The 26369-nt window shown below is 45.3% G+C and overlaps 1 protein-coding gene across 4 annotated transcripts; it reads left to right on the forward strand.

Moving 5' to 3' along the window:
* Positions 1-736: 736 nt before the first annotated feature.
* On the forward strand, positions 737-26107 carry CAP1 (cyclase associated actin cytoskeleton regulatory protein 1). Of its 4 annotated transcripts, none has more exons than XM_083511848.1 (13): positions 737-889; positions 12819-12940; positions 13395-13495; positions 14577-14654; positions 16421-16564; positions 17393-17478; positions 18041-18146; positions 18251-18437; positions 20954-21144; positions 21641-21764; positions 22237-22319; positions 23288-23431; positions 24667-26107. In XM_083511848.1, the coding sequence occupies exons 2-13, from the start codon at positions 12829-12831 to the stop codon at positions 24748-24750; spliced, it is 1440 nt and encodes a 479-aa protein (XP_083367974.1). In that variant the 5' UTR covers positions 737-889; positions 12819-12828; the 3' UTR covers positions 24751-26107. The 4 variants fall into 4 exon arrangements, with proteins under 4 accessions (XP_083367974.1, XP_083367975.1, XP_083367976.1 ...); XM_083511849.1 differs by having other exon boundaries at positions 812-938; XM_083511850.1 differs by lacking the exon at positions 737-889 and adding an exon at positions 941-968.
* Positions 26108-26369: the final 262 nt, after the last annotated feature.

Below are 26369 nucleotides of genomic sequence, written 5' to 3' on the forward strand. Positions count from 1 at the left end.
GTATTCAGCCTTATGGATGGCATAGGCTAAGTGGGGATGAAAGAAGAAAGGGAGGCATTTCCCAGAACAGAAGTAAACCTCAATCTGCTACCAGATTCTACAGTCTTACACAGATTTGATGTCAATGGGACCTGAGTGATTCTACTGAATAAACCTGTTTAGAGGATCAGGTTCTTAACCGATAAAGTGTGTTTTATATTGCTTATCCTCACGATAATCCTGAGAGGATTTTTTTAAAAAAATGATAAAATAGGTTCTGAAAGAGGATGTCTTACCAGAGTTCCCCAAGGAATTAAGTATTTTTGCTTTTAACTTTTGCTTCAGATGTTTCAGCATTTTCAAAGCGTGATTTTTATTATCGTTTGCATCAGTTTTATTTCATTTCACACCCCAAGCCTGCAAAACACACACAGATTGCCAGCGCGTGCCTGGCTGGCAGAAATCCAACAGGTAAAGCTCTTTCCGTGTCTGAGCCAGGGAAGGCTGCAACACCTAAATTTCTGCCAACCTTGCTATGCCTACTCCTTCCTTCACCCCTCCCTTGCTTACTGTCCATCATAATTTCAAACCCCGCCCCTTCCTTCACGGGAACCTCCCTATCCAGAAAGCCACGCCCCTTGTCTTGTCCCGCTCCTTTTCGTTCACCGCGCCTTGTCCAATCGCCAGCCTCCCTCCCGTCCGACCCGAACGAGAGAGGCGTGGCTGCTCTTCTCCCCGCCTCCTCCCGCTCCCGCCCCCTCCTTCACTCTGGCCGTCTCGCGCGCCTTCTTCTAGTTGCAGACAAGCCCTCGCGAGCGTATTTCCGGTAAGGCCGGAAGTGCTGCGGGTAGGGTTACTGGGCGTCTCCAGGCGGAAGTGGAGCAGCCGGGAAGAGGCGAGCTGGGCAGAGGTGAGTGGGTGGGAGAGGGAGAGAGACACACCCTGCGTGGCTGAGCGAGGTAAGGCAGCGGCGGCTGAGGCTCCCGAGGGTAGCCTGTACTTGACTGAGGTGTTTGGGGAGGAGAATAAGGAGGGGACGGGGGTTGAGTGGTCAATATCATGTACGTCTGAAAGGGTTGGGGGGGGGGAGGCTGAAGCAACGAGTGTCTGAGGTGCTACTTCGGGGACAGGGAGGAGGGGCGGCGAGTGTTTGCATGGATGGAGTCAAGAATAATCCCAATTTTTGCGCTAATTTTCTGGGGAAGGGACGCTTTTCTGCCACATGCTTGACAGTCCGGTTTATCCTGGCGAGGAACGACCCTGGGATTCAGGTCGGTGTCACCTCTGGTATTTGCCTATTGTAAGGGAGGATTTTGAACATGTTAAGTTGCATTGCAGTCATGTGTGTGTTTACTCCGGAGAAAGTTGCGTTGGGTGGAGAGGGCTTAACGCTCGGGAGCGCATGGGAATTACAGCCTTAGGAACTGCTGTGTCAAGTGGCTAAGGTGGCAAGGCGAGCTGTTAAGTTGTTCAGGACTATTATTTGGCTCTGTGTAGCTGGAGGTCTGGTCACCCTTGTAAGGTTTTGGGGGGGATATTTTTTTTAAGTTATTTAAATGTTTCGCCAGGAGTTAAAGGGTCTGGATATTTGAATTTGAAAACCTCTGAAAGCTGTGGAAACAGCGGTTATTTTCTAGTATGCATTGTGCTTTCTGATTTGTCTTTAGAACTTTAGCAAGCCACAGTCAATTATGACAAATTGGCTAGCGAAGTGTTTCTGTGTGTGCGCGCGCTAGGTTGAGTAGTACGGATGCTCAATTTCAACACATCCTGTTTGATTTTGGCGGCCTGAACCCTTGGCAGTGAGGAGGGTGATGGCCTACCAGAGACCCTTCTCTGTAATGATCCCGAAACTGCAACTTCCTCTCTATAGAAGTGTGTCATACACTACCTATTTACAGCTGTAGGCTGTTATTGAGGGCATATCTCTTTTCTGCCTTTGGCAGTTGAATTTTTATTGTTAGTGTTCCCCTATCTGTAGTCTGGCATGTCATATTCAACTAAATTGTTGCACTAGTGAAAAGTAGCACAGCGGTTCTAGTGCAACAGGACTCCCCTGACTTCTACTCTGTTTTTTTTAATAGAATAATAGAATTGTAGAGTTAGAAGAAGCCACAAGGGTCGTTTAGTCCAACCCCTTGTAGTGCAGGAATTTTTTGCCTAACGTGGAACTCTAACCAACCTTTTCACCCTCTTCATATCTGCAGAGGAGGGTTGGGAGAACCTTAGAACAGCGTGTTGGGGGCGGAAAAAGAGACAATCTCCTTAGCACTATGTTGAATTCAACCCATTGTATCTGGTGTCTTGTGTTGTATAGTATCGCACTTAAGGGCAGGTTTGTTTTATTTGTTTTATTGTACTGTGTTATCTTTTTAGACGTAACCCACCCTTGGACCTTATAGTGAAGAGTGTGCAATATTAATTATTAGTAGTAGGAAGTATGCTTTTGTGTGTGTGATTCTGAAAAGAGAGAAGTCTATATACTGTCTGAAAAGCACCTTCTGATGGAAAGAGTATAGCTGGAATTCAGGTTAGGAGCCCATATACTAGGTACGGTGGGAAGGTTTGTAACTGTATTGGGGGTTAAAAGGAGCCATAAAATGGTTTGCTGTGCCTGATCCTGAAAGAAGGAAGCAGATTTACAGCAGGAATTAATTTATACTACATAACCAACTGCCAACCAGTTGTGGATAGGCTACAGTAAACATAAATAATTCTTCTGGGTATCTTGTCTGTCATGTTGTGGATTGAAGAGGTGATGGATGAGAGAACTAGCTGGGCATGAAAATAACAGGAGGCGGTGGTTTGCAGATGAGTGGTGGAATGCAAAAGTGTATTTTGGTTCCATGAAAGATTTGGGTTGGTTTTGGAGGCATAGTGCGAATTGGAGTAAGGTTTTATCTTGGTAGGAGGAGCTTGGGGATTGAATTGGGAGTCAGTATCTTGTCTTATTGATGGTGGCTAGGCATAAGCTGACTTTAAGCTGTCAGTTGCACCTTCACAATGTGGTTTCCATGGTATGCTGAAGGTGTGCCTTTTTGCCCTGGTCTTTGATGCCTGAGATAAAATAATTTTGAACCTGCCCTATTCTCCTTGTAGTCATGTGCTTTAACTGTTTTTAACACCTGTTTTTAAAATGTTATAACGTATCTAAAAAAACAATGCAGGCATAAATATGTCTGGCTGGCTGTAGGCTCTGGACAAACACAAGGAAGTGCTAATTCTCACAAAACATATTTACCGTATTTTTTGCTCTAGAAGACTCACTTTTTCCCTCCTAAAAAGTAAGGGGAAATGTGTGTGCGTCTTTTGGAGCGAATGCAGGCTGCGCAGCTATCACAGAAGCCAGAACAGCAAGAGGGATTGCTGCTTTCACTGCGCAACAATCCCTCTTGCTGTTCTGGCTTCTGAGATTCAGAATATTTTTTTTCTTGTTTTCCTTCTCCAAAAATTAGGTGTGTCTTGTGGTCTGGTGCATCTTATAGAGTGAAAAATACAGTACCTTACAGAATTTATGATGGGGTGGTGGCCACTAGCTTAGCTATTTGGGATATTTGGGTTGGCTCAGAAATGGTGCACTTGGATATCAGAAACTGGGGATAAAGAGGGGAAGATATCTCCATACATTGCTTTTGAACTTCCCATAGGCATGTGGTTTGATGAAACAAAATGATGGATTAGCCGACCCTTGGTCTAATTGAGCAGGGCAGCTATGCTAAATGTAATTGCTATTGAATTGCCTCCCCCTCCCTTTGGGGCAGGGGCTACATGCCAGCAGATGCATATTTAGTGTCCTCAATCCAAGCTTCAGAAGAGCTCTGACATTGTAAAATAGAAGCCTTTGCCCTGTGGTCTAAGGAAGCTGCAGACTTCTGCCCATTTCTCTGCAGCACGCTGGCACTAGAGACACTTTGCTTCCCAACTGCTGTGTTTCCCAGTTAGTCAGGAACTCTTGGCCAAGGATCCTCCTCCACTGAGTCATCAGTTGCGTGAGATGCATGCTTCCAAGGGTAAGCACAAATGTGAGAGTGAGAGAGGAGGAAGCTAGTACTGTTTGTTTCTGCTTCTTAACTAGACATAACAGAGCCAAGTGAAAACCAGTTGCATACTTGTATGAGAAGAAATAATGATTCCCAGGTGCACTTATCTACCAAACTTAGTTTAATATAAAGAGATTTACTTACAGATGTCCTCCATTAAGGCAGGACATAGACCCAGATTGCTTTATGACAACTTCCTGGATTAATATTTGGTAGCAGCCTATAATTCGTTCAGTGAAAGGCTCTTGTAATGTGTTGGAATGGAAGGTTTTGCTGTTGGTGGATTTGGGCTCTCTCTTCAAAGGAGTTGTTTAGAGGAGTGTGAATTGAACTTTGGACTGGAAAAGCCTGGGTTTAGTTGTCCTGCTGCATAATGAGAGAGACTGAGGGTTTGCTTAATCCTCTTCTTCGGCTTAAGTACAAAAGATGGCCGGACGGTGGGCCTTTCCTGTAGTGGCACCATCTCATTGGCGCTCCCCTCTCAGGCAGGTGCATCTGCATGACGCTTTCCTAAACTGTAAGAAACATCAGACTTTCTAGAGTAACAGAAATGTTTCATATCGAAACTTGCTTGCAAGATTCTCTTGACTGGTCTTGTAACCTGTATGTAAAAAATTGTGTTTAATCTTGCAGGCACAGCAAGAGCTTATAATTATATACACTGATTTTGCATGATAGAAATGTAAAAATAAGCATGAAGCTCACTGGATGATCCTGTGCTCATTATTATGTCTCAGACTGGCGTACTTTGCAGGGTTGTTGGAATAAAATGAGAGAGACTTCTGTATGCGGTGCTGACTTCTTTGGAGAAGGGATGCAGTAAAAAAAATACCAGTATTGGTGACTCATTTGTGCATCTCTGGTAAAATTCTGTGAGCTCAATTTGCTAGGAACTTTTCCTGCCAACGCCTCCTTGAAATTTGGCCATTTTCTTGCTGCTCCTTATACAGTCAAACCTTGGTTCCTGAAAGGCTCCATTTTGGAACGTTTCAGCTCCCGGACACCAAAAACCCAGAAGTAAATGCTCCAGTTTTCAAACGTTTTTTGGAAGCCAAACATCGGACGCGGCTTCCACTTGAGTGCAGGAAGCTGTTGCAGCCAGTCGGAAGCCACGCCTCGGTTGTCGAATGTTTCGAAAGCTAAACGGGCTTCCGGAACAGATTATGTTCGACAACTGAGGTTTGACTGTAGCTTTCTCCTACAAAAGGGTACATCCCACCATCTTGCTCTTCAAATCTGTAAGACCCTTCTTTTCCCCTGAACCCTTGACTCTCTCAAGGGTTTTTAGTGATTTTATCTACAAAGGATTAGGAATGAATGACTGTGTGAATATTGACTTTTACTTAACTGCCTGAGTGACAGATATCTACATTAATAACTATAGTATGTTGTCTTTAGAAAGAAATGGCCAACACACTTATCCCCAACTGAAACTAAGGCTAAGTATTTGCAGCTGGAACAAAGTCTATGCCTGCAAAACCATACATGCTCAGATCATCCCACATTACAGGAACATCTCTTTCTCTCCCATTGCAAACTTTTCGACTGCAGACTACTTGGGGCAGAGAAGTATCTTACTTTGTAAATAAACATTGCTTTGTATAGCACCATATATACCCATGAAGGTAAATAAATGAGATTTGCTCATTCGAATGTCAGGTCAACAGGGTTTGCTCTGGGGAATTTTAGATGCATTCTGGTGTGAAATGTGTTCAGTGGGCATTTCAAGCTTTCTGCAAGTATCGGCTAGCATGACTCTGAATCCTGCTGCCAGCTCTAGTAAACATATGGCTTTGGCACAAATGGGGAAAGAGTACTCAAGTTAGGTGCATTAATGCAATTCAGGGGTGGTGCCCTCTTTCTGCATATTGGCTTCGTGTTACACTCCTTTTGTTTCTCCACTGTTGCTGCTCACTGCCTATCACAGCTTTGGCAATAAAATGTGGTTTAGTTTCTCTTTCTGGAACAAAGCATGTCTGGTGGTTTTTGCTTATGCGGTTGATAACGGAAGCAAGGCAAGCTGTAGGGTTGGGCAAGGTGTGTGAGGCCCCATGTCAAGAATTTATACTTGGGAGAAGAGGAGTGTAGTCGTTGCATTTGTGTTTTGGAATGGTAATGAATTCTCATCTGATATTAAGATGTGGAATACTGGTGAGCATCTTTTGCATGCATCAATTACACACTTGAGATATTAAGCAATGCAGCTTGGAAGATTTTAAAGTGTGTCTTCTTAAAAACTATGCTGTGACAAAAAAACAAAATCCAGTTGGCTTTATTCTCCACTACCCCACCTCCCACTGCACATACTAAAGTTCTTGAAGGCAACATTACTATACCAGTTTGAGCTACAGCACTTGTTGCAACAGAAGCATTCAAAGGCCGAAGCCTTTCCAGGGGTCCTTTACCTTTTACATACATACATACATACATACATACATACATACATACATAATTTTATTTGTATGCCATCGTTCCATAGTTCAAACCATGCTCAAGGTGGCATACAAAATGAAAAAATGCCTAATTACAACATAACAAAAGAATTCACCAACATTAAATAAAACAATGCGTGCACCCCAGGCAACAAATCCCTCTAAACCATGCCCTAGCCTCAGAACATATTTGTTTTTCAGGCACTTTTAGTGAATCAGGAGTACTTAAGGGGCATATTAGTATTTGAGTAACACTTGTGTAAGAGCTCCTTGGCAGTAGATGTAGGGGTTGAAATAATTACTCTGTTACAGTGAAGAGACATGTTATGGTAGAATAAAACCAGATATGAATGATATGTTGAACCGCTTGATCTATATGCAGTCATGATGTTTAATGTGGCTTGTTTTCTGTTAGCAGTGGGTCTCAGTATCTAAAGTTTCAGTAATTAAGGGCTAGCCACAATTTTGGGCATGAAACCATGCTTTGAAGTAAAAACAGCAGTCCTTGGGCAGTTTAGAGGTTAACAACTATATTACATGCTTTGAAGTATGTTTGCAAACCATAGTTTGCATTGGCTAATCATTGTTGCGTGTGCGCTGACAAAACCACAGCTTAGGTATTTTCCATGGCTTTCTGTTTGCAGGTCTCACTGGACTTCCTTTAGATGCCCTTGGAAGACATGGTTTCTTTTTGTACCCTTGGAATTTTAACCATGGTTTGTTTCCTTAATGCTGACTTGCAGTATCCATGCTTTTCCTAAATTTCATGTAGAGATGCTTGGATATGTGCGTCTATAAATTCATTATCTTTCTTGTATCACTAGCTGTTAAGCTGAGTCCAGGACCAATGCCTTTATAAACAATGCCAAGAATATAAATATATCCAAGAGTTTTAGTTTGAGAACCGGCTTCAGATACGTTTGGTCTGCATGTTGCAAAATCTCTTGGAAGACCACAAGGGAGAACTAGGGAAGTCTGACATTCTGGAGGTAGGCGTTAGCTTCTTGATGATCAGGAACTTATTTTCTTAGTGGTCCACTTCAAGGAGGCCTCATGTTCCACTGCAGACAGACCTGCAACAGCTTGTCAAATTCCTCTGGGTTAGAAGCCACTCTGCTTCTAAGCTTTCAAGGAGCAAGTAATCCCTATATCTGAAATGCAATCAGAGAGAGGGTAATGGGGCTCTAATCCGATCAGACCCATATGGAATGCAGCAGAACGGCACCTCTGTCTGTTCCATTAACCATTAATCACTTACAAACAATTTCTTCTATTGAAATGTCTATAAAGCCTCAGCATATTCAGACAGCGCAGAGAAAGGCCCGTAGCAAAGATGTTCAGCTGCATTTTCATTTTCGTACTCTCTTCAAATGGATGCATACAAAGAAACAGAACCAATTATTACCCTAATCCCACTCCACCCCCTTCCTGCATTCTTTTATAGAATTATTCATGAAATGGAAAAACTAGGAATGTAGGAGATTTAGCCTGTGGTTGTTAGACTGGAAATTTTTAAGAGTCTGTGTCATGAATCTTAGTGTAATAGATGGGCCTGTTACAGCTAGGGTGGCCTTGTGTGACTTACATCTGTATTCTGCGCAGCCTCGCAAACAGATTGACCACTGCATTAAAGTTTATGGGCGAGCAAAAAAGCTTTCACCTACTGAAGTTGACAAGGTACTGGGCCTATGAAAATCTTACTAGACTGCCCGCCCACACATAACCTAATTTAGATGCTTGTGGCCTAAAAGAATCAATTTTAGGAACTTCTGTGGCCGACTTACCACAGGCAAACCAGATCAGGCTTTTTTGCAAGCCTGACCCTTTGTTTCGAGTAAGTTTATTTGGAGTTGCCCCATTTCATCCTTCCAGCACTTGCACAAGTAAGTGATTCTGGGATCAAATGATTGGCACAGGTTATGCAGTGAACTTAGGGGCTGAATAGGGGGTCAAATCTGGGTCTCCCCAGTTCAAGTCCAGCACTTAACATCAACCTGTTGATGTCTGTGCCTGTGGACAAGATGACTGTTCATGTTGACCCATTTACAGCTGCTTTAGAATTGGCTGCTCTCAACTTTAACCATATAATTCAGCAGATGGAAGCACATATCCCACCTTTCTGATGATGATGCTATAGAGTAGTGGTGGGGAGCCTGGTGTTGCTGGGCTGTAACTCCCATTTTCCGTGACTTGTTGATGCAGAGTTTGAGCTGGCTGGGCTTAGCATGACAGCTTGGAATTCCGTCATTGAAAGTAATACAGCATAAAGCAGAAGAGGCAGTGGAAGGTCCTACGTTTTGTTAGATGGGTTGTCATCATAAAGTGGAGTAAAATGTGTGTGTGTCTCCAGAAGGAGTATGAATGGGTCTGAGATCCTATCACTGCTGGCATGGGCTTTTAAAGATCCACTCATGGTACCTCCAGATTGCTTTTGGGTAAACAGGCAAGAAGGCCTGTTTTCTAGTAAGTTGGTTCTTTGCCTCGTTGAGGCCATCCAAGCATAGGTATGTTAGTATGAATGTCTGGCCAGGCCCACATAAAAGCTACTGAGTTGTGAGCCGAGTTGTCAGAAAAGTCCTATAGCTCTTTACATAAAAGAAAGCTAGTATGGATGTAGGTTGCATCATTTCCAGATGTGGGCAGCTGTATGCAGCTACACACAAGTCAGTACTGCTTTGCAGTTGTTTCCCAACTTCAAAAGACATCTAACCCTCCTTCCAGCACCTGAGATGTGTGTGTGGTGACAGTTCCAGGCTTATCTCAGGCCATGGTTGCATCTGACCAAGTATTTGTCTCCACTGAGTGGTAGTGGCTCACTGTTGTTTCTGACAGGAGTCTCTCTCACCAATTTCTGGAGGTGCTGGGAATTGAACCTACAACCTTCTGCAAGCAAAGCAGCTGTTCTACCACTGAGCTGTGGCACATCTCCCAGGAGTGCTCAGCTGCCAAAGTTCTGAACAAATCAGAGTAAAACTGTTCCTCCACCTTCGCCCCTCTTTAGCAAAGCACTTAATGAGGTTCCTTCTGCTGGGGAGAATGGACTGTGGTTAGTATCCTTGTTTTCTATCCTAGTGTCCAGTAAGTTTGGATGGAAAATCTAGAAGGGCACTTGGGGCTGGATTCAACCCAGTACTCTGGTGGAAGTCAGTGCAAGGACTTCCACTAGTGCAGTAGGGTTTCCCCCACCAGGTCTGCTTGAGGAGGGGCATTAGGAAAACCCACCTAGAACAGCTCCTGGGGAGGAGACGGGAGATCATTCTATCAAGCAAACAGAAATGTTTGTGCTAATGGAGCAACCTCCTTGGTGCTACTTCACATTCCACCTTTAATCTTCTGGCTCCTCCCTCAACAGCAGTGATCTGTTGAATTCGTTGGTGTCAAAGAGGTATGTCTCTGTTCATTCTTGCACTCTGAGAGGCAGCTTGCCCTCTGCTGTGTGAACAAGTGTCTGGGGTTGCGTGCAAATGAGAGCTAGTTGAAGTGGGGGGGTTGAGATGGAGCCTTTGAGGAGCTGCTATTGCCCCTCTGTAAAGGGGAAGTCAAGAAGAGCAGTCTGTTCCAGGAAGGAAGCTGTCCTCTTCCTCTTTTTTGAGGCCAACGTGTGTGGGGAGAAGGATAACATTGCATCGGACTTCAGTTGTGCCTTTAGTGGGTCTTTTGATGATTCTTAAAAGTATCTTGAGTCGTGAGTGTGCGTAAAACAACTTTGCTTTTCTCTCTCTTTCAGCAGAACTTGCAAACAGAAATACAATATTGATATAAACCACGGTTAAGTTTCCAGGCGTTCTAGTTATAATTGACGTACTTCTTGTTTGCTGTGCTCTGTTGGCCCTGCCTCTGTCGCTTCCCATGGCAGTTATGAACTGCAGCACAGCACAAACTGCTCCACTGACAGCTGCTGTGAAATATGGGTCATCCCTAACCGCAGACACTCTTTTGTTAAGCTGCTGGCTTCTCCAGGCTTTGCTTGGGTTTCTTGACTGGACCCTGAAAGGGCAGCTGCACAACCCCCATGAGTACTGCACAGACACACTGCAAAGTTGCTGTACAGCTAATTGCATCCGCCCGGAATTTAAGGTGCAAAGAAGCCTGGAGTATAGCTGAGCAAGTGTTTTCCCCTCCTTTATGCCCTGCGCCACAGCCAGTGATTGCAAAGTGAAACGTTTTGCCTGGCTTCGTTCTGAGCTCTAAAGGCATATAAGGGAATTCTGCTCTTGGCCTGGGGTGGTGATTCATGCTCCAAATGATGGCTGTGATTCATTGTGCAAATGACCTAAGCGATTAAAAAAAAGTAGCTGCCAGTTCCTCCAGGCTTTCCCATCACACTAGGGAGGGAGGAAGGCAGGCTTGAAATGGTCTCCCATTTAGAAGGCTACAGACAGACTTTGTGCTCCTGTAACAGGAGGCAGCTAGCAAAACTCGCGTGCCAAAATCCATTCTCCTTCGGCATTTCTTGGAAAACAAGGTCCTGTGCAAAAGCATGAACAGGGATGCCATTGTTCATTATCTTGGGCAGCTGGCTTGTCTTGGCCTGTGTAGTAGGCCTGCTATGCTAATTTGTCCGCCATGGTTGGGACTGGGTGGCTTCGATGGTTTTGCGATTGCTTTAAAATAGTGTCTGCCTCAGGTAAGCTTTATGACTCTGTCCCTCTATTGATTGGAGAAGAGAGGAGCCACTGCAACCCTTGACAAGCCCTTAGGATTTGCCAGAAATGTTAGGTTTCTCTATGATACTCATTTAGGCCTGCTCCCCTCCTCTTGGCTCTAAACAGGTCCTATACTGTACATTTAGATGAAAAGAGCGAGGAAGCTTGGGTTGCTTACCTCTTATGTGGGTTTGAAAGCACTCTGTGACTGTCTAACTCACCCTTTGCCAACCAGGTGCTCTCCAGACCTTTCAGACCGCAACTCTCAGGCCTAATCAGCACGGGAATTGTAGTCAAACACAAATGGAGGGTACCAGTTTTGATAAAAGTGCCTCATTACCTGGAAGTCAAGGAGACGAGAGAATCTAATAGGGAAGACAAAAAGCTATTTCACATGATGCATAATAAACTTATGGGAACTGTTTCATAATGTGGTGGGCATTTAGATGCCCCTTAGAAATGGATTGGGGAAATTCATTGAGGACAGGTCTGCCTTTGGCTGTTAGCTTGGGTAGCTAAATGGGACATCCAGAGGTAGGGTACCTCTGAATATCGGGTGCAAGGGCTGTTGCTTTCAGGCTCTGCAGGGGTCCTGAAAGGATCAGGCTGGCTGCATCCAGAAACAGGCTGCTGCATTACTTTTCTTCCCATTTATATCCCATCCATCTTCTGTCATGGGACCCAAGGTGGCATTCATGTGGTTTCCAGATGGACCCCCATACAGGCACTGACAGACCAGGCCTACTTAACCCCAGCAAGGTGGTGGCCTCATGTGCCTTCACATCATATCCTGAATCTAGACCATATCCTGCTCTAGATGAAACTTGGGGTGGTCTTGTGTTCACTGTAGCCTTGGGTCTGTATTGCTATCACCAGCCCAGGCCCATGGCCTAGGCTCATCTTGAGCCCTTTTTCCATACTAGAGGGCACAAAAGCACAGCTTGGCTGTGATCTTTCAACCAAGATAGCCAGTGGCTGTTGGAGGTTAGAGAGTTGTGTGTCTGCCTGTTGCACAGCTCCTTATAATGTAGGTGTTGCGACACACATGCAGTGGCTGGGGCTCATTAAAATACTTGCGTACCTCACCCCTGTGTCAGCACAGATACAACTTGAATACAACTCAGAGCCTGTGGGATAGCTCAGTCATGAGACTCTTAATCTCAGTGGGTTTGAGCACCATTTTGGGCAAAACGATTCTTGCCTTGCAAGGGGTTGGACTAGACGACCCTCTTGGTCCTTTCCAACTTTAAAATTCTATGATTCTTTGAAACTGAGTCATGCTTGGAGTTGACCCATTGAAATGAATGGACTCAGGTTAGTCATGATTTAAGGGGGACTATTCTGAGTATGACTTGGTCAGAGACAGGCAACTGTTTTTTCAAGCTCAGGATCTTTTGGAACAGAATACTGTACTCATTTGGGGGCACTAGTTACAGGGTGGCACCTGCAATTAAATAAGTGCACCAAAAAAGGTAAAATGGGACGTTATCTTTGTTTACAATTGTTGGGTGTTGGACCCAGAGCTTCTGGCCAGGACCTTGTTTGTTTTCAGCAGGGAGTTGTTCCCAAAAAAGGTATGGTAAGCAAGAGTAAGTAAATAGTCTTCAATTGCCATTTCTTCACTTCAGTCTGAGATTGGTACAAGATTGCCCTTTGATTAAATCTATAAATAATATTGGCTCCGTCAAGCTTTCCTCTGAATGTATGGTCTAACTTTGCAGGTGCTGAGAGATGACAGAGCTGCACGGTCTTGTGGAACGATTGGAGAGAGCTGTGGGCCGCTTGGAGATGATGTCCCATGGCCCTGGCATGCAGGGCAGCTGTGGAGATGGCCTTTCCAAAGGTGAGAGGCCCTGACTTGACCAGTGTATTCAGGATGAATTACTTCAACTTCTCTCACTTAGTAGGAAAGTCAGGGCATGCAGCTGACTTTGTGTAAACCAGATTGGGATATACAAGGAAGAGGAAGTGAACTGCCCTAATTGTCAACCCTCAGCAGCTAAACGTTGGCGTCACATTATTCTGGTGTCAGCAATGATACTGGCATTTTACTTAGAGTCCAGCTGCTTCCTTTTAGAAGTGAAAAATCTAATTAGAGCCAAGACTTGGGTGCTAACAGGCAAGGATTTTAATAAACCTAGAGTGCTCTGCCAAAGTTTTGTGCATTGCGGCCGGGAAAGGAGGGGCTGGAGTGGAGGACAGATGCTTACTGCAAAACATGACTTGCAAATGTTTCAAACCAAATCCATCTGCTGTCTCTCGGTTCTCATGATTGACTTGCTTGCATTCCTCTACAGACATAGCTGAGTATGTACAGGCTTTTGACACACTCTTGGCGGGTCCAGTAGCTGAATACATGAAGATCAGCAGAGAAATTGGCGGTGATGTCCAAAAACACGTAAGGCTCAGGCTTCCTTCCTATTTGGGGAGAACATTTGCTTGCTGCACTCAAAATTTAGGTTTTGGAAAGTAGCTGGCTAATGTTCCATTCCACCCCCCCCCCCGGGAGTTGGAAGTGGTGCGGTAAATGTTTTATCTGTGGTTTGCCCATCCATCCCCCCCATAGTCTATGTGTACACATTTGCAGGGAGTTATTTTCGGCAGTGTCTCAAAACCATGTGGATATTTTTTGCCAGAGACTGTAGTGCACAAGGAGAGTTACGTTCACACCACAGGCTACAGTGGCTCTAACAAAAGTCTACAAATTGTCGGTCTATTTAAAAACACCAGCAATGCCCCAAATCACTCTTACTTCTCCGTAAACAACCAATACCAGCAGCTGTTAAAAGGGCAGTGCATCCGACACGTGGCTACAGTCAGGGCTTTTTTTCACCTGGAACTCACTGGAACTCAGTTCTGGCACCTCTCAGGTGGGCACCATTGCCATTATAATAGAACAAGAGAGGTGTGCATGGTGAGTTCAGGCACCTCTCTTTCTAGAAAAGTTGCCCTGGCTACAGTGTTGAACTAGGATCACAAAGACTTGGGTTGAAATATCCCCCTTGCCATGAAACACATGGGTTGACTTTGGGCAATCACATTCTCTCTGATGTGCTAAGGATGAACCGGGTTGAGATAGAGGGAGACATGTGCCCCACTCTACACACTTGGAAGAAGATTAAAACAAAGTAATAAAACTGCCTGAATAAACGGGGGCTGATCAAATTGATTGGCGTTATGGAAGAGGGATTTTGGAGTATCAAGTATACAGTATAGGGAGGGAACTAAAAAAGGCACACTCTTATCCATATTCCAGGTGTCCCAAACTCAAACAGAAGAAAGTCGGTCTTACTGTGAAGCTGCTGCAGTTCATACTTCAGAGCTTTTGGCTCTTAATGTGAAATTGACCATCACATGTGCAACACAGTCCTCCTTGGATACAGCTGGTGCTCTTTTTGTCAGTGTATTACCACCCCATGAGCAATATATATGCAACTAATTCCCCCCTTTTGCCTCTTGGTATCCTCTCCTCCTCCAAGGCTGACATGGTCCATGCAGGGTTGATGACAGAGAGGGCTCTCCTGGTGACAGCATCTCAGTGCCAGCAACCCACAGCGGTAAGTCTGGGGAAACCCCTTGTATTTCAGCAGTGAAGCTCAAGGGTAGGTGCAGCTGGAAACTAGATTCCTTTTTCCAAAGGATATAAAAAGTGGTCTTCTGAATGGGGATTCCCAGCTGCTTTCAGCCTGGGATTGTTGAAAAGGGTTGTGGGCATGGTCAGCTGTGGGGGGGTGGTCACTCACCACATTTTTGAAGCACCCCCACTTTGTGGTGCATGCTCTGTATTTTCTGTTTTTTCTCTCTCACACACAGCTCCTTCCCAATACAAAAATTGCTCCATTGACTTGCGTGGGAGGAAAAAGACACACACACAGAGAGAGAGAGAGAGAGTAGCTGGTGAGGTGGAAAGAGTCTGCTACTGCCAAAAACTTGTTTACTGTCAGGGAGTGGGCTACCCTCTCCCACTAGACATTTTTGGTAATAAAGCTTTCTACCCCATCCCCTTAATTGCACAGGGCAAGGATGGCTGGCCTGTGTCCTTCCTGATATTGCTGGACTAGAACTCCCATTGTCCTTGACTACTGGCTCCCTTGTTTGCTTGGGCTGGTGGGAGTTCGAATCTAACAAGATACGGAGGACCACAGATCAGAAACCTCAGGGATAGGATGAAAGTTGCAGGACCTCCAGATGGCAGGACACAGTGAGACCATTTGCAGGCAGCATGGCATGGCTTCATGGGTGCTGGGGTATTGCAAGTGCCTGTTCCAAGACAAGGACTCATTTTCCGGGAAGCCAACATCTATAAATTTTGAGTGACTCCAATGTAACAGGTGTGTACATTGGTAGGATTATCCCATAACACCTTCCTGTCCAGGAGAAGGAATTAGGGTTTGGTAGGAAAGTGGTACCCTCCTTTCTTGTGTGACTACATAATGTACAGAACCTGGCCTATCTGCTACTTTGTTCCTCCTTCCCCAGAACTGCCTACTATGGATCAGTCAAGTAACTTATATATCACAGTGAAACAATTGCTACCTGGCACTTGCTTATTTTCCTCTTCCCTCCTTGCTCAATTTTCCTCTTGTGTCTTGCCATTTTGAATTACAAAAAATGCTTAATTGCTTTGACAAAGGTGGTAGATAAATGTATTTATTACATTTATATTTTGCTTTTCCTCCAAGGAGCTCAAGGTGGTGTATATGCCTCCCCGCTCCCCAAGAAAATCACTTGTGAAAAATGCTGGGTGACTTTAGGCCATTCATTCTCTTTGATGTGAACCAGCCTTGCAGAGTTACTGTGAGGTTAAAATGGGGGATAGGGACTCTATACACCATCTTGAGCACCTTTGACGAAAATTAGGATCATCTTTCTCCCAGCATCTTTAATACATGGATAATACTGTCACTGGCCTGGTTAGCACAACACTATAACTTAAGTCATGATTTAACTATGACTTGTTTTTTCCAAGCAGGATTTGTTTTCCAGCTGCTCTTGCCTTGTGCCTTTGTAGCTTTGTGAGCATTTGGGGCAGAACCATGCTTAAGGAAGGGTGCCAGTTTCACACAGTATGCCAAGCCATAGCTAAAAAGCTAACCAAGGTTCATAGGTCAACAATAAACCATGGTTCAGCTTATGGTTTGACAGTAAACTAACTATAGTTAAGTTGCTGGGCAGGGTTTGGATCATCAAACAAACCCTGACTTAGCTTTATGTGCAAATCTGTCCACTGACAGGGGCAGGCAATCTAAATGACGGCAGAGACCAGCAGGCTTAAGCAGTTCACACCTTGCTCGGCTTATCTTCTGTAATTTTGTTGTTGCAGAACAACTTCTCATCTGTGCTGAAGCCAATATCCGAGAAGATCCAGGTGGCCCAGAACTTCCGGGAGAAGAACCGTGGCAGCAAACTCTTCAATCACCTCTCAACCGTTAGTGAGAGCATCCCTGCATTAGGCTGGGTCGCCATGGTAAGGGCTCAGGAACTGGTGCTTTTCTGTCAAAACTTGTTCTGCGGTTCTGGTACTCAAAGGGCCAGCAGGCCTCCCTGAAGCTCCTTAAACTGCTCTTATGTCTGTAGCTTTGTTTTTAAAATATAGCCTGTCTTAATTTCTGTACATGGACACATGCTAGGAGGAAAATATTGCACAGATAGCATGATTTCCCCCCTGATGGTACCATTCTCACATGGGCAGTTTTAGTTGGCAGTGTCAGTCTGGTCAAAGAGTCATTCACTTTCCCCAGGGAAACCTGGGAGTTGTAGTTTTGTATGGTTTGGCGGGGCTTTCTTAACAGAAGCTTCAACAATCCCTCCAGACTACACTGCCAAGGATTCTTGAGGTGCACTAGATACTGTTGGATTCCCAGCCAGTATAGCCAGAGATTGTGGACAAAGGTAGTTGTGGCCCTCGAGGTGATGGAGTACAGGTTCCCCACCCTTGAATTAGGGGAAAGTCATTGCCAGTAAAATGATATGGAACTAACAATAAGTTGGTGGTTTTGTGCCCATAAGCTTCCAGTTTCTTTTTGTATTTCCTGAGAGATTACTTGGTCCTTGTCACCTAATTTTCTCTCATCCAGATGCAGTTTTAAGATGTCAAACTGCACTTCCGGCCTTGCCTCTGTTATCTGGGTTTGGGGATGGCGTCTTTGTCCACTACCTCCTGGCAAGCTTGACTTCTGGTCCTTAAACCATTTCACTCAGAGGGTCAGCTTCCAAATAACACTGGTGGGTTTGGAAAGCTTCTGGGTCAAACGCGAGAACTTTTACGTTCTGATGATGCACTGTGTTCTCATAGGCTCCCAAACCAGGCCCTTACGTGAAGGAAATGACTGATGCCGCCATGTTTTATAGCAACCGGATCCTCAAGGAATACAAAGATGTGTAAGTGTTGCTTGCCTCTTGGGGGGATGGGGATCCATGGGGTGCTGCCAGCAGCAGAGAATTTTGAGGGGAGGCAGCATTGGATCACCTTCCAATGTTTGCGTCACTTAGTTTTTAAAAATTACTCATCTCCCTCAAATTCCTAACAGCAGGAGGTGGAATGGGAGTGGAATGTTCTTAAACTCGGCCACTCAAGGCGGGCTCCACTTTTAAAAGGGAATGCTAAGAAATGAAGACAGTTCATGGAAAATGAGAATGAAAGGGTGTGGAGTTACCGTGAAAAGGACCACTGAGATGCAAAATTTTGGAATGCTGTTAATGAAACCATACAGAAGAGCAGGGAGAGGGATGGTGCTGTGACTGCGTAGAAAATGAGGGAACCTGAGTAGTGGCGGGGGGCAGTGCAGGGTTTCATTCCCAGAAAGCTCTGAATAGTCAGTTTGTGAAAAGTTCCATCTGCAAAGCAGGAGGGTAGGAAATCTATGGCTCCTGTTGCAAGTAGAGTTTCAAATATCCCCCCTTACCTAGACCAATTAGTTTGCCTGGCTCCTCTTTCTCCTAGAGATAAGAAGCATGTGGACTGGGTGAAAGCTTATCTGAGTATCTGGACAGAGCTGCAGGCGTACATTAAGGAGTATCACACCACTGGGCTGACCTGGAGCAAAACGGTGAGTACAGGCTGGACGCTAATCCTCAAGGCACCACAGAACTCTTGCATTTATTATTCTTGACCTTTCTCTGTTTTCTGTTCCTGTCCCATCCCCTTTTCCAGGGACCTGTTCTAACTGATTCAGGAAATGGATCCCGAGCAGCGGCTCCTTCTCCTGGTGGCCCCCCACCCCCGCCACCTGGCCCTCCACCCCCTCCAGCTCCCACCTCAACAAATTCTGGCTCGGATGACCCTGCAACCCGTTCTGCCCTTTTTGCCCAGATCAACCAGGGAGAGGCTATCACTTCCGGTAGGTGAAATGAGTTAATGGAATGGCAAGGTGAGCAAATGGCTGTGCTCTAAGCAAACTCACTTGGGATAGAAATTGCAGCCCTTCTACACAAAGCCTTTGTGATCTGCAGGGGTCCTTTTGCTCCAGTGCCTGGGGACAAGGTCCAGCATAGTCCCATCTTTTGAACCATACTGATGCATTTGTACCCATGGTCTTGTTGCAGATGGCCCTAGAGGATTTCTTGGCCATCTTGGTTTTCACAAGCTGTTCTTATAAGTGAATTTGCATAGCTTTTCCCTGATGCAGCAGAAATGCATGGCTAATTCTGCTAGTGTGTTTTGATGTATTGAGTGTACAGAATGTTCAGTTGTGTCTAGATTTCAGTTTCCTGCATTCTGATTCATGATGCCCCTTTAAGGAATTCCCCCTCCCCACCAAAAAAAAAACCCTTGGGTCATAATTCCCTAAACCAGTTTTGCTTGCTAAACAGGCCACTCAACTTCAGTGTGCAAAACATGAATTTTGAGAATGTCCTTTCCTTGGAGAAAGCAACCTGAATGTTTTGGATAAGGAGTAGAGGTAGCAGAAGTGGGTCCATAAAATACCTTTGTGGTTAGTGAAGATGGGAGAAATCTGCACTCTGGGAATTGCAGTGGCCAAGAGGGAAACCCAGTGGCGAGGGAAACCCAGCCAGATGGGCAGGGTATAAATAAATAAAAATATTACTATTATTATTAGAGGATCCAATCTTGGGCTTGGTGAGGGTTTATGATATGCAGAAGATTTAGTTTTATGTATCCTATGGTTCAAGAAACCCAAATATAGTGAGGAAAGCTTTTGTACTGCCTTTCTGGGGGATTGATGGAGTTTAATTTTTGTAATCTCCAGGCCCTGCATGGTAACCTGTACAAATAGTTGAAGCTAATCTCTGATCTCCAGTATATTCTTCCTTAAGCCAATTAATTCCTCCTTTTTTCTTTTCATCAAGTGAAACCAATTAGATTGCAGGTAGTTGTGGGGGAGGGCATGCATGGAGGACAGTGCTGTGTGTAAATTGCACATACTGCAATGCAGTAAGCCAATGCAGAGATCTCCCCGTGGCTCTGGAAGCCACTGCTTTTGGCTTCTGGATGCAAATAGGATGCCTGCTGAACCGTCAAGAACTTGAACCTGCTTTTAAAGCTATTTTATTGGATCATTTTAAGCGCAACACCAATCGTATGACTGCCAGTGACAGAAGCAAAAATAAGGGGAGGGGAGAAAGGGACATCTCGCATCACATACCACTAGGAGCACTGAGTCTCTGTTTTCATGTAAGCTGAGGAAGGACTGCTTTGTTAAGGATAAAATTTCAGGCATGCTCTGCATGTATTGTAACCAGCTTTAAACCTTAAAAATGTGATGAGTTGTTTCACTCTTCCATAGCCCTTTTACTGGCTGCCTAGATCAGCAGCAGATGGGAGCGAGATATTTCCTTCCTAGGGTGGGATGGTTTTTAACGTGGTTAAAACCTGTACCCACTCCTTCCTCTAAATCCAGTGTGTATCATCCTTTTTTATCTTTGGAAGAGCCCTGTGGAGTAGGTTAGGCTGAGTGTCAATTAGACAAGAGGAAAACACCTTGGCCAAGAGGGCATTTGAACCCAGGACTGCCTGGTCAAGAGTCCAGCCCTCCACTCAATACTACTCCACACAGGCTGCAGTGTCTGTGCCTGCTATTTAGAAACAAAAGTCTCTAAGAATTGAGGACTTGATGCTATAGCGGGGCAACGGATGGAGGCCAAGAAGCTTTCCACTCTTATAGATCCAGAGAACTGCTGAAAGCCCTTTAGCTAGCCAGAGAGAGAAGAATGGGCAGAGCTAGACCATCTTGGTTATGACCCTGGTTTGTGCGGCTCTTTACCTAAAATGACATCCCTAGCGACACAGTATTTTGGGGAAAGCAGCATATGACACATTAGAATATGTTTATAGTAGTGGATTTTTTCCTGAGGCTTATAGCAATTTTACTTTGAATTTGTTTTGTTTTAATTACATTACATTGGTGTTATAAACCCTTGTTTCTACGTTGAAATTCATTTTGAGCTTTTTGAGTAAAAGCAGCATAGAAGCCAACCAATTGGTGCCAAGCTAGAAAAGGGAACTAAATCTGTTTATAAGGCACAAATGGCTGGTGGTCTGGTGCAGGCTGTGGTGGTTTCAGGGGGAAGTTCTTGGTTCGTAAGAAGTGGCTCTTTGGGCCTGGCTCTGACATTGCCCTTGTGGTAGAGAAGCGGCAGAGAAGCTCTACTTGGGGGTAATGTCAGATGTACTGAAGCTTTAGAAAGGGTGACTCAAGCATGGGAAAGGCTTGTGCCTGGGGCTGCTGATAAGTGGTGTAGGAAGGAGCTGCACTGCGATGCTCCCACACTACAAAGCTGCCACAAGAATGGAAGCGCCTGGGTGGGGAAGAGTAGCTGCTGGCCACGGCCGAGGGGCAGCTCTTAAAGCTGGTGGCATCTTCATGGTGGATGTTAATGGCGGTTTCCCTCCTAGGCCTGAAGCACGTGTCGGACGAGATGAAGACCCACAAGAACCCAGCGCTGAAGAACCCAGGTGGTCCTATGCGGACGGGACCAAAGCCTTTCATGGCTCCGAAGCCAGCCTGTCCTGTCAGCGCCTCCCAAAAACTGCCTGCGAAGAAGGAGCCTCCTGTGCTGGAGCTGGAAGGCAAGAAATGGAGAGTGGTGAGTTCCGAGGGGCTGGGGCGTTGCAAGGGTCCCACTCAAAAGACTCCCTGCTGCCATGGATAACTTGCGATTTCATATGAGAAGGTGGGAAAAATCTGAATTGTATTTTGCATTTAGATTATGCATGCATTTTGAAGCAGGCAGGATCTTAGAAGAGACTCATCATCTGCAGTTCTTAAGAGTACTTATTAAAGTCTGTTGTCCAATTAATTCAAGCAGCACCTTTAGTCTTTGTTTTAATAAAATAAAGAGGGAGGGAAACTTTGTCCTCTGGGTGCTGGACTCCAGCTAGCAGCAGCCCTAGCTAGCATGGCCAGTGATGAGAATTGGAGTCTGGGGGGCCAGAGACTCCCCATACCTGACCTGAATAAGAGAGTCTTGTAAGGAGACGTTGGCTCATTCTTGTCCATCAGGCACATCTGCAGGTCATAAGCGTATCCGAGGAGGGAAGGGGCTGGAATGAGCAGCATTTGTTTTTCCCCTTCCTCTTTAGGAGAACCAAGAAAATGCCTCCAACTTAGTGATCAGCGACACGGAGCTGAAGCAGGTGGCCTACGTCTACAAGTGCATGAACAGTACACTCCATATCAAGGGCAAGATCAACTCCATCACACTGGGTAGGTTCTTATCGGCTGGGGCTGGGGTGGGAGGCTTTAAAAAAAGAAGAAACGAATAACACATGCCCACCAATCAGCTCATGCCACTCCAAGGGAGGTGGGTGTGATTCTCTGATTCAATTCACTGTTGGCTTCATGCACCAGTTCCCTGCAGGATTTAACATCCCAGGCCTCCCAAGTTCTTCAGCTGAAAAGAGGGGGTTAACTCTTGCTCAGTCCAACAGGGTTCACCACAAGGGTCTTCCTGATAATATATAGGGAACTGGTGTGTGCATCCAAACCCCATGGGGTCCCCCCCTAATTTCTCACTTTCCCAAAAATTACCCTTGCAAATGAGGAATGCTGTTGTTGTGACTTACCTTGGAGCACCCAATGGATGGGTGGCTAAATCAGGACTTGCTGAAGTATTCTTCAGCCACACTAGAAAAGGTCCTTAATGGTCCTTTCTGTTCTCTTTTCCTCTATTTTGTAGATAACTGCAAGAAGCTAGGTCTGGTGTTCGATGATGTGGTGGGCATTGTTGAGATCATCAACAGTCGGGATATCCAAGTTCAGGTAATTGCACTCCCTCGCCCCCACCCAGTTTTGTTTTCCCTTAACCTCGTAACGGTCCTCACTCTGCCTTGCCTCTTTTGAAGAGCAGGAACCCTTAAACAGATGAGCAAGAAGAAGTAGTCTTTGAGGGGGAATTCAGGGTCTTCAGATTCCCTAACAGAATTAGAAACCCATCTTGCTCCTCAACCCATGCACACACACATTGCTCCGAACCCAGAAGTGACCCAAAAACGTCCCAGAAAGGGGTGGAATGGTGTGTTTGCCAGCTTTTTCAATTGTAATTTCACTTAACTGTGCAGTGCCTTTGAACATAAGCCCCATGTAAATGGGGGAGGGGGTTGCCTGTACAACAATTACACGCATTAAAAATGCGTTAAAAATGGCAAAGGACAGAATACTAACAGCTAGGATAAATGTTTTAAAATGGCAACCTGTAGGATTACACACAACTTTCAAAGGTATGGACGAATAAAGGTATTCAATGGGTGCTGAAAAGTTAGCACTGGGCAGGCCTCTCCATGGAAGGTGTTCCAAGGAAGGGCAATTGCTTCCTGTGGAAACCCTAGTCTTGGGTTACTGGGTCCTGCGATCATGGGAGTGAGACAAAGAAGGGCCCCTCCAAAGATGATGTTGCATCCAGGCCTGGTTCATGTTGAGAGCAAGTGGCACTTGAAGTACAAGCCACTCGGAGCTTGAAGAGAGAACATACTGAATTTTGTTTCCCTTGCTCATAGGATTCACCACACTACTGTTTTATGATTTATTGATAGTTGAATGTGTTATTGATGGATCCGTTGTCTTCATTGATGTATTATTTATATATGATATTATAAAGAGTACATATAAAGAGTATTGATAATGATGTTTTCAGAACAAGGAGAAGTGAACGCCTGTGTTTCTTTCAGATTTCTAGGGTGTTGGGTGGTAGGCGCTCTAGCCATGTCTGACATCCTTGCCTTTCTTGCTAGGTGTTGGGTAAAGTGCCAACTATTTCCATCAACAAGACAGACGGTTGTCACGTCTACCTGAGCAAGAACTCATTAGAATGTGAGATTGTCAGTGCCAAGTCCTCAGAGATGAATGTCCTCGTTCCTACAGACAGTGGTGATTTTGTAAGTTTCTTTCTGATTACTTGGCATAGAAATCAGATGCTGGGAGAAAGCCACTTTGCTGTGGGTGGTGGTTGTTGCTGACATTGGGAAGAAGCTATCTTGGGATAGCTCGTGGTCAAAAGTCACCAGGCTGAAGTGCTGTGTTGCCAAAATGATTTTAGCTGGCTTTCAGAAGCCCAGGCTTAATAAGGCAGGCAGGCTTTCAGTGGTTGGGATCAATGTACATCTGCACCACACTTTTAGGATTAAGGAGCATGAATCAAGAAGCAAAGCTCTAAGGAGCTTAATATTGGGGTGGAGAACTGGATCCACCTGACAGGCTGAATCCTGCATTCCCTCACCCTCAGCAGGCTACTTTGACAGGTGGAACGGGTCCTGCCCACCTGCATTAACCTGGTATCACTATGTCAGATGAATACTTTCTTCTCTGTAGCATGGCAAGCCCCACTACAAAGATTCCAAGCCCACCCAAGCAGGGCTTGAAGCTACTACTGATTGGTGCCAACATCACGCTCCTCTTGGATGGGTGGCGGGCTGCACTGCAGATCCTACCAGGCTTGCTGTCACCACCTATCAGCTGATGGGCATGACAGCAAGCCTCCTTTGCCACTTAGCATCCTAGAGTGTACTTTAAGGGCCCCAGTTGTGCTTTGGCAGCTGCATCTACTTGACATTGCATTTGAAGTCAGGTGTGTGGTAGGGGGACATGGCTTTGCAAGCCAAAATTGCACCTGTACCAGATCTAATTAGCCCCTTAGGCCAGAGATTCCCAGACCTGGCTTAATTTGGTACTTGCTCTGTTTTTTAAGTTGATATATTGAATGGGATGTTAATAGCTTTGTTGCTGAATTAGGCCTCTCTGCAGTTTTCTCATGTCTCCACCCCTGGCATGCAGCTCATTTAGACAAGATATGTAAGTGGAAGGTCTGCATTCAAGACAGTGTTGTCCCTGAATGCCAGTTATGGAGGGAGAGGGGAGCAGCCGGGCAGTTTAGTACCTTGCTTGCGGGCTTCCAAGAAGCATCCTTCTGGCCGCTCTTGAAAAGCAGGATGTTGAGCTAAATGGGCCTTTGCTCAGATCCAGCAAGGCTCTCCCTGTGATGGCAGTAAGCTTTTGTGTTAGAGGTGTAGCTGTACTAAAGGACAGAGAGCACACAGGGGCTTTGAAAGCTGTACGTCTCTGCAAGTCACTTCCATGTAAATGTTACTGACTCCAATATTTTGTTTCCCCCTAGAATGAGTTCCCAATCCCAGAACAATTCAAGACACAGTGGAACGGGCAGAAGTTAGTCACCACTGTCACGGAGATAGCTGGATAAGTTGACCTGGCGCTCGACATTCGCCCCACCACTGCTGTGGGACAAATCTGCTTTTTTTGGGATGATTTATAGATTTTCCTGTACCTTTTCCGCTCTCAATCTGCTTCTGTCTTCTCCCCGAGAGACTTGCCTACCTGCCTTCACTGAAAATACCTCAGGCTAGGATTTGGGGTAGGGTGGCAGAATCATTTGCTTCTATCAATTGATCAGCAGGAAAGTGTGGCGTTTCCCCTTGGTCAGGCAAACCCGCATCACCAATCAACTTCTGTCTGGCCTTTCTTTTTGTGCTCTCTGGAGCCAGTATCTCAAGGACTTGGTTCTAGAGGTTTTTCTCTTCCCCTTTCATTTTAAAGCAAAGGAAGACGGTTCCTCTTGGAGTAAAGCGAGTTATCAGGGTATAGAGTCCCCAGTGATATGTGTGTGTGACAGTGTATCTGGAAGGTGAGGGTTGGGGAAAGTACAAGGGAGTTGACTTCATTCTGTTTAATCTAATTGGGGCTGTTGAAAGATTCCAGGAATGGCTTTGCTGGACCAAAAGCTGAAGGACTGGTGCATGTATAGCATTCCTCCCCCACCCCACCTCCCCATTTTCCCCCTTACGTGCTCAGTGTAAAATTCTGTGTTGTGCCATGATGTTGGGGGAGACCTCTCAGTTACAGGTGCCACAAGACTACCATGGGACAGGCTCCCCACTCGCCCCTTCCAGGAGTCTGTCCAGCAGCTAGAAAACTGCTGCTCACCCACTTCCATTCAAGCCCTCCTTTAAAGGGAAAATTGTGCCCAAAGGGTCCCTCTTCTGAGCAACTGAGCGTTGTCCAGGCTTTCCAGGACAGGTTTTTCCTTGGAGCCCATCTCTCTCTTTTTTTTAGGGAGGGATGAGTCTTCTTCATTCCAGGTCCAGTATTTAATTATTTGTAAGCACAAGTTCATTCCAATCCTCCATCTGAGCTTATTTACCCTGTAGAGTCTGGAAGACTTTCTCTGGCTGTCCTTCTCTCTGTCGCTCAGCTTCTTCTCCACCGGAAGGCCAGTGTGTGTGTGTTAGCATGGCACTGCAGTGCTTGCGCCGAGACCAAAGGCATGGTACTGTACTGACCCACCAAAGGGAGTTGCCTGCGCACCAGAATCATAAGTGTTTTTGGATAGCATATGCATATCTTATTTCCCTCTTTGCCACATTAATGATTCCCCCCCCCCCACTAAAATGAAACTTAACAAAAGATATGCAATTTCTTTTTATTTTGAAACTGTCCTGTGACTTGTATTTCTCTCCCGAGGCTTGTGGAAATAAAACCTTTCTTATGTACTTAAAATTATACTGAAGATAGAATAAAGTTAATGCCAAGTTGCTCCTTAACATGGTGGTCCTTCCTAAGCTCCTCTGCAACTAGCTTCGTCCAGAAAAGCTGCAAATCTCAGTTTACAGCTTCACTCAATGCTGCTCTCTTTCAGCAACATTTCCAGCTTAAGCTTGTCTGAGGAGTCCTTGGGAGTGTTTTCACACTAGTCTCTCAGAGCCCGCTGTGGCTTCACTCAGAATTTCATTGTGGCTAGCGGCAGTGGTGGGCAAATGCATTCATGGAAATGTTTCCTGGCTTTGTTAAAAGTTGTTACCACAG

The sequence above is a fragment of the Podarcis liolepis genome (genome assembly GCF_965112155.1).
Source record: "Podarcis liolepis genome assembly, chromosome: 7".
Lineage (NCBI taxonomy): Eukaryota > Metazoa > Chordata > Lepidosauria > Squamata > Lacertidae > Podarcis > Podarcis liolepis.

Excerpts from the sequence above, each read along its gene's own strand:
- CAP1 (XM_083511848.1), top strand. The coding sequence starts at position 12,829 with ATGACAGAGCTGCACGGTCTTGTGGAACGATTGGAGAGAGCTGTGGGC. Across the intron at positions 12,941-13,394 it reads TGGAGATGGCCTTTCCAAAG|ACATAGCTGAGTATGTACAG; the intron begins GTGAGAGGCCCT and ends ATTCCTCTACAG. Across the intron at positions 21,765-22,236 it reads GATCAACTCCATCACACTGG|ATAACTGCAAGAAGCTAGGT; the intron begins GTAGGTTCTTAT and ends TCTATTTTGTAG.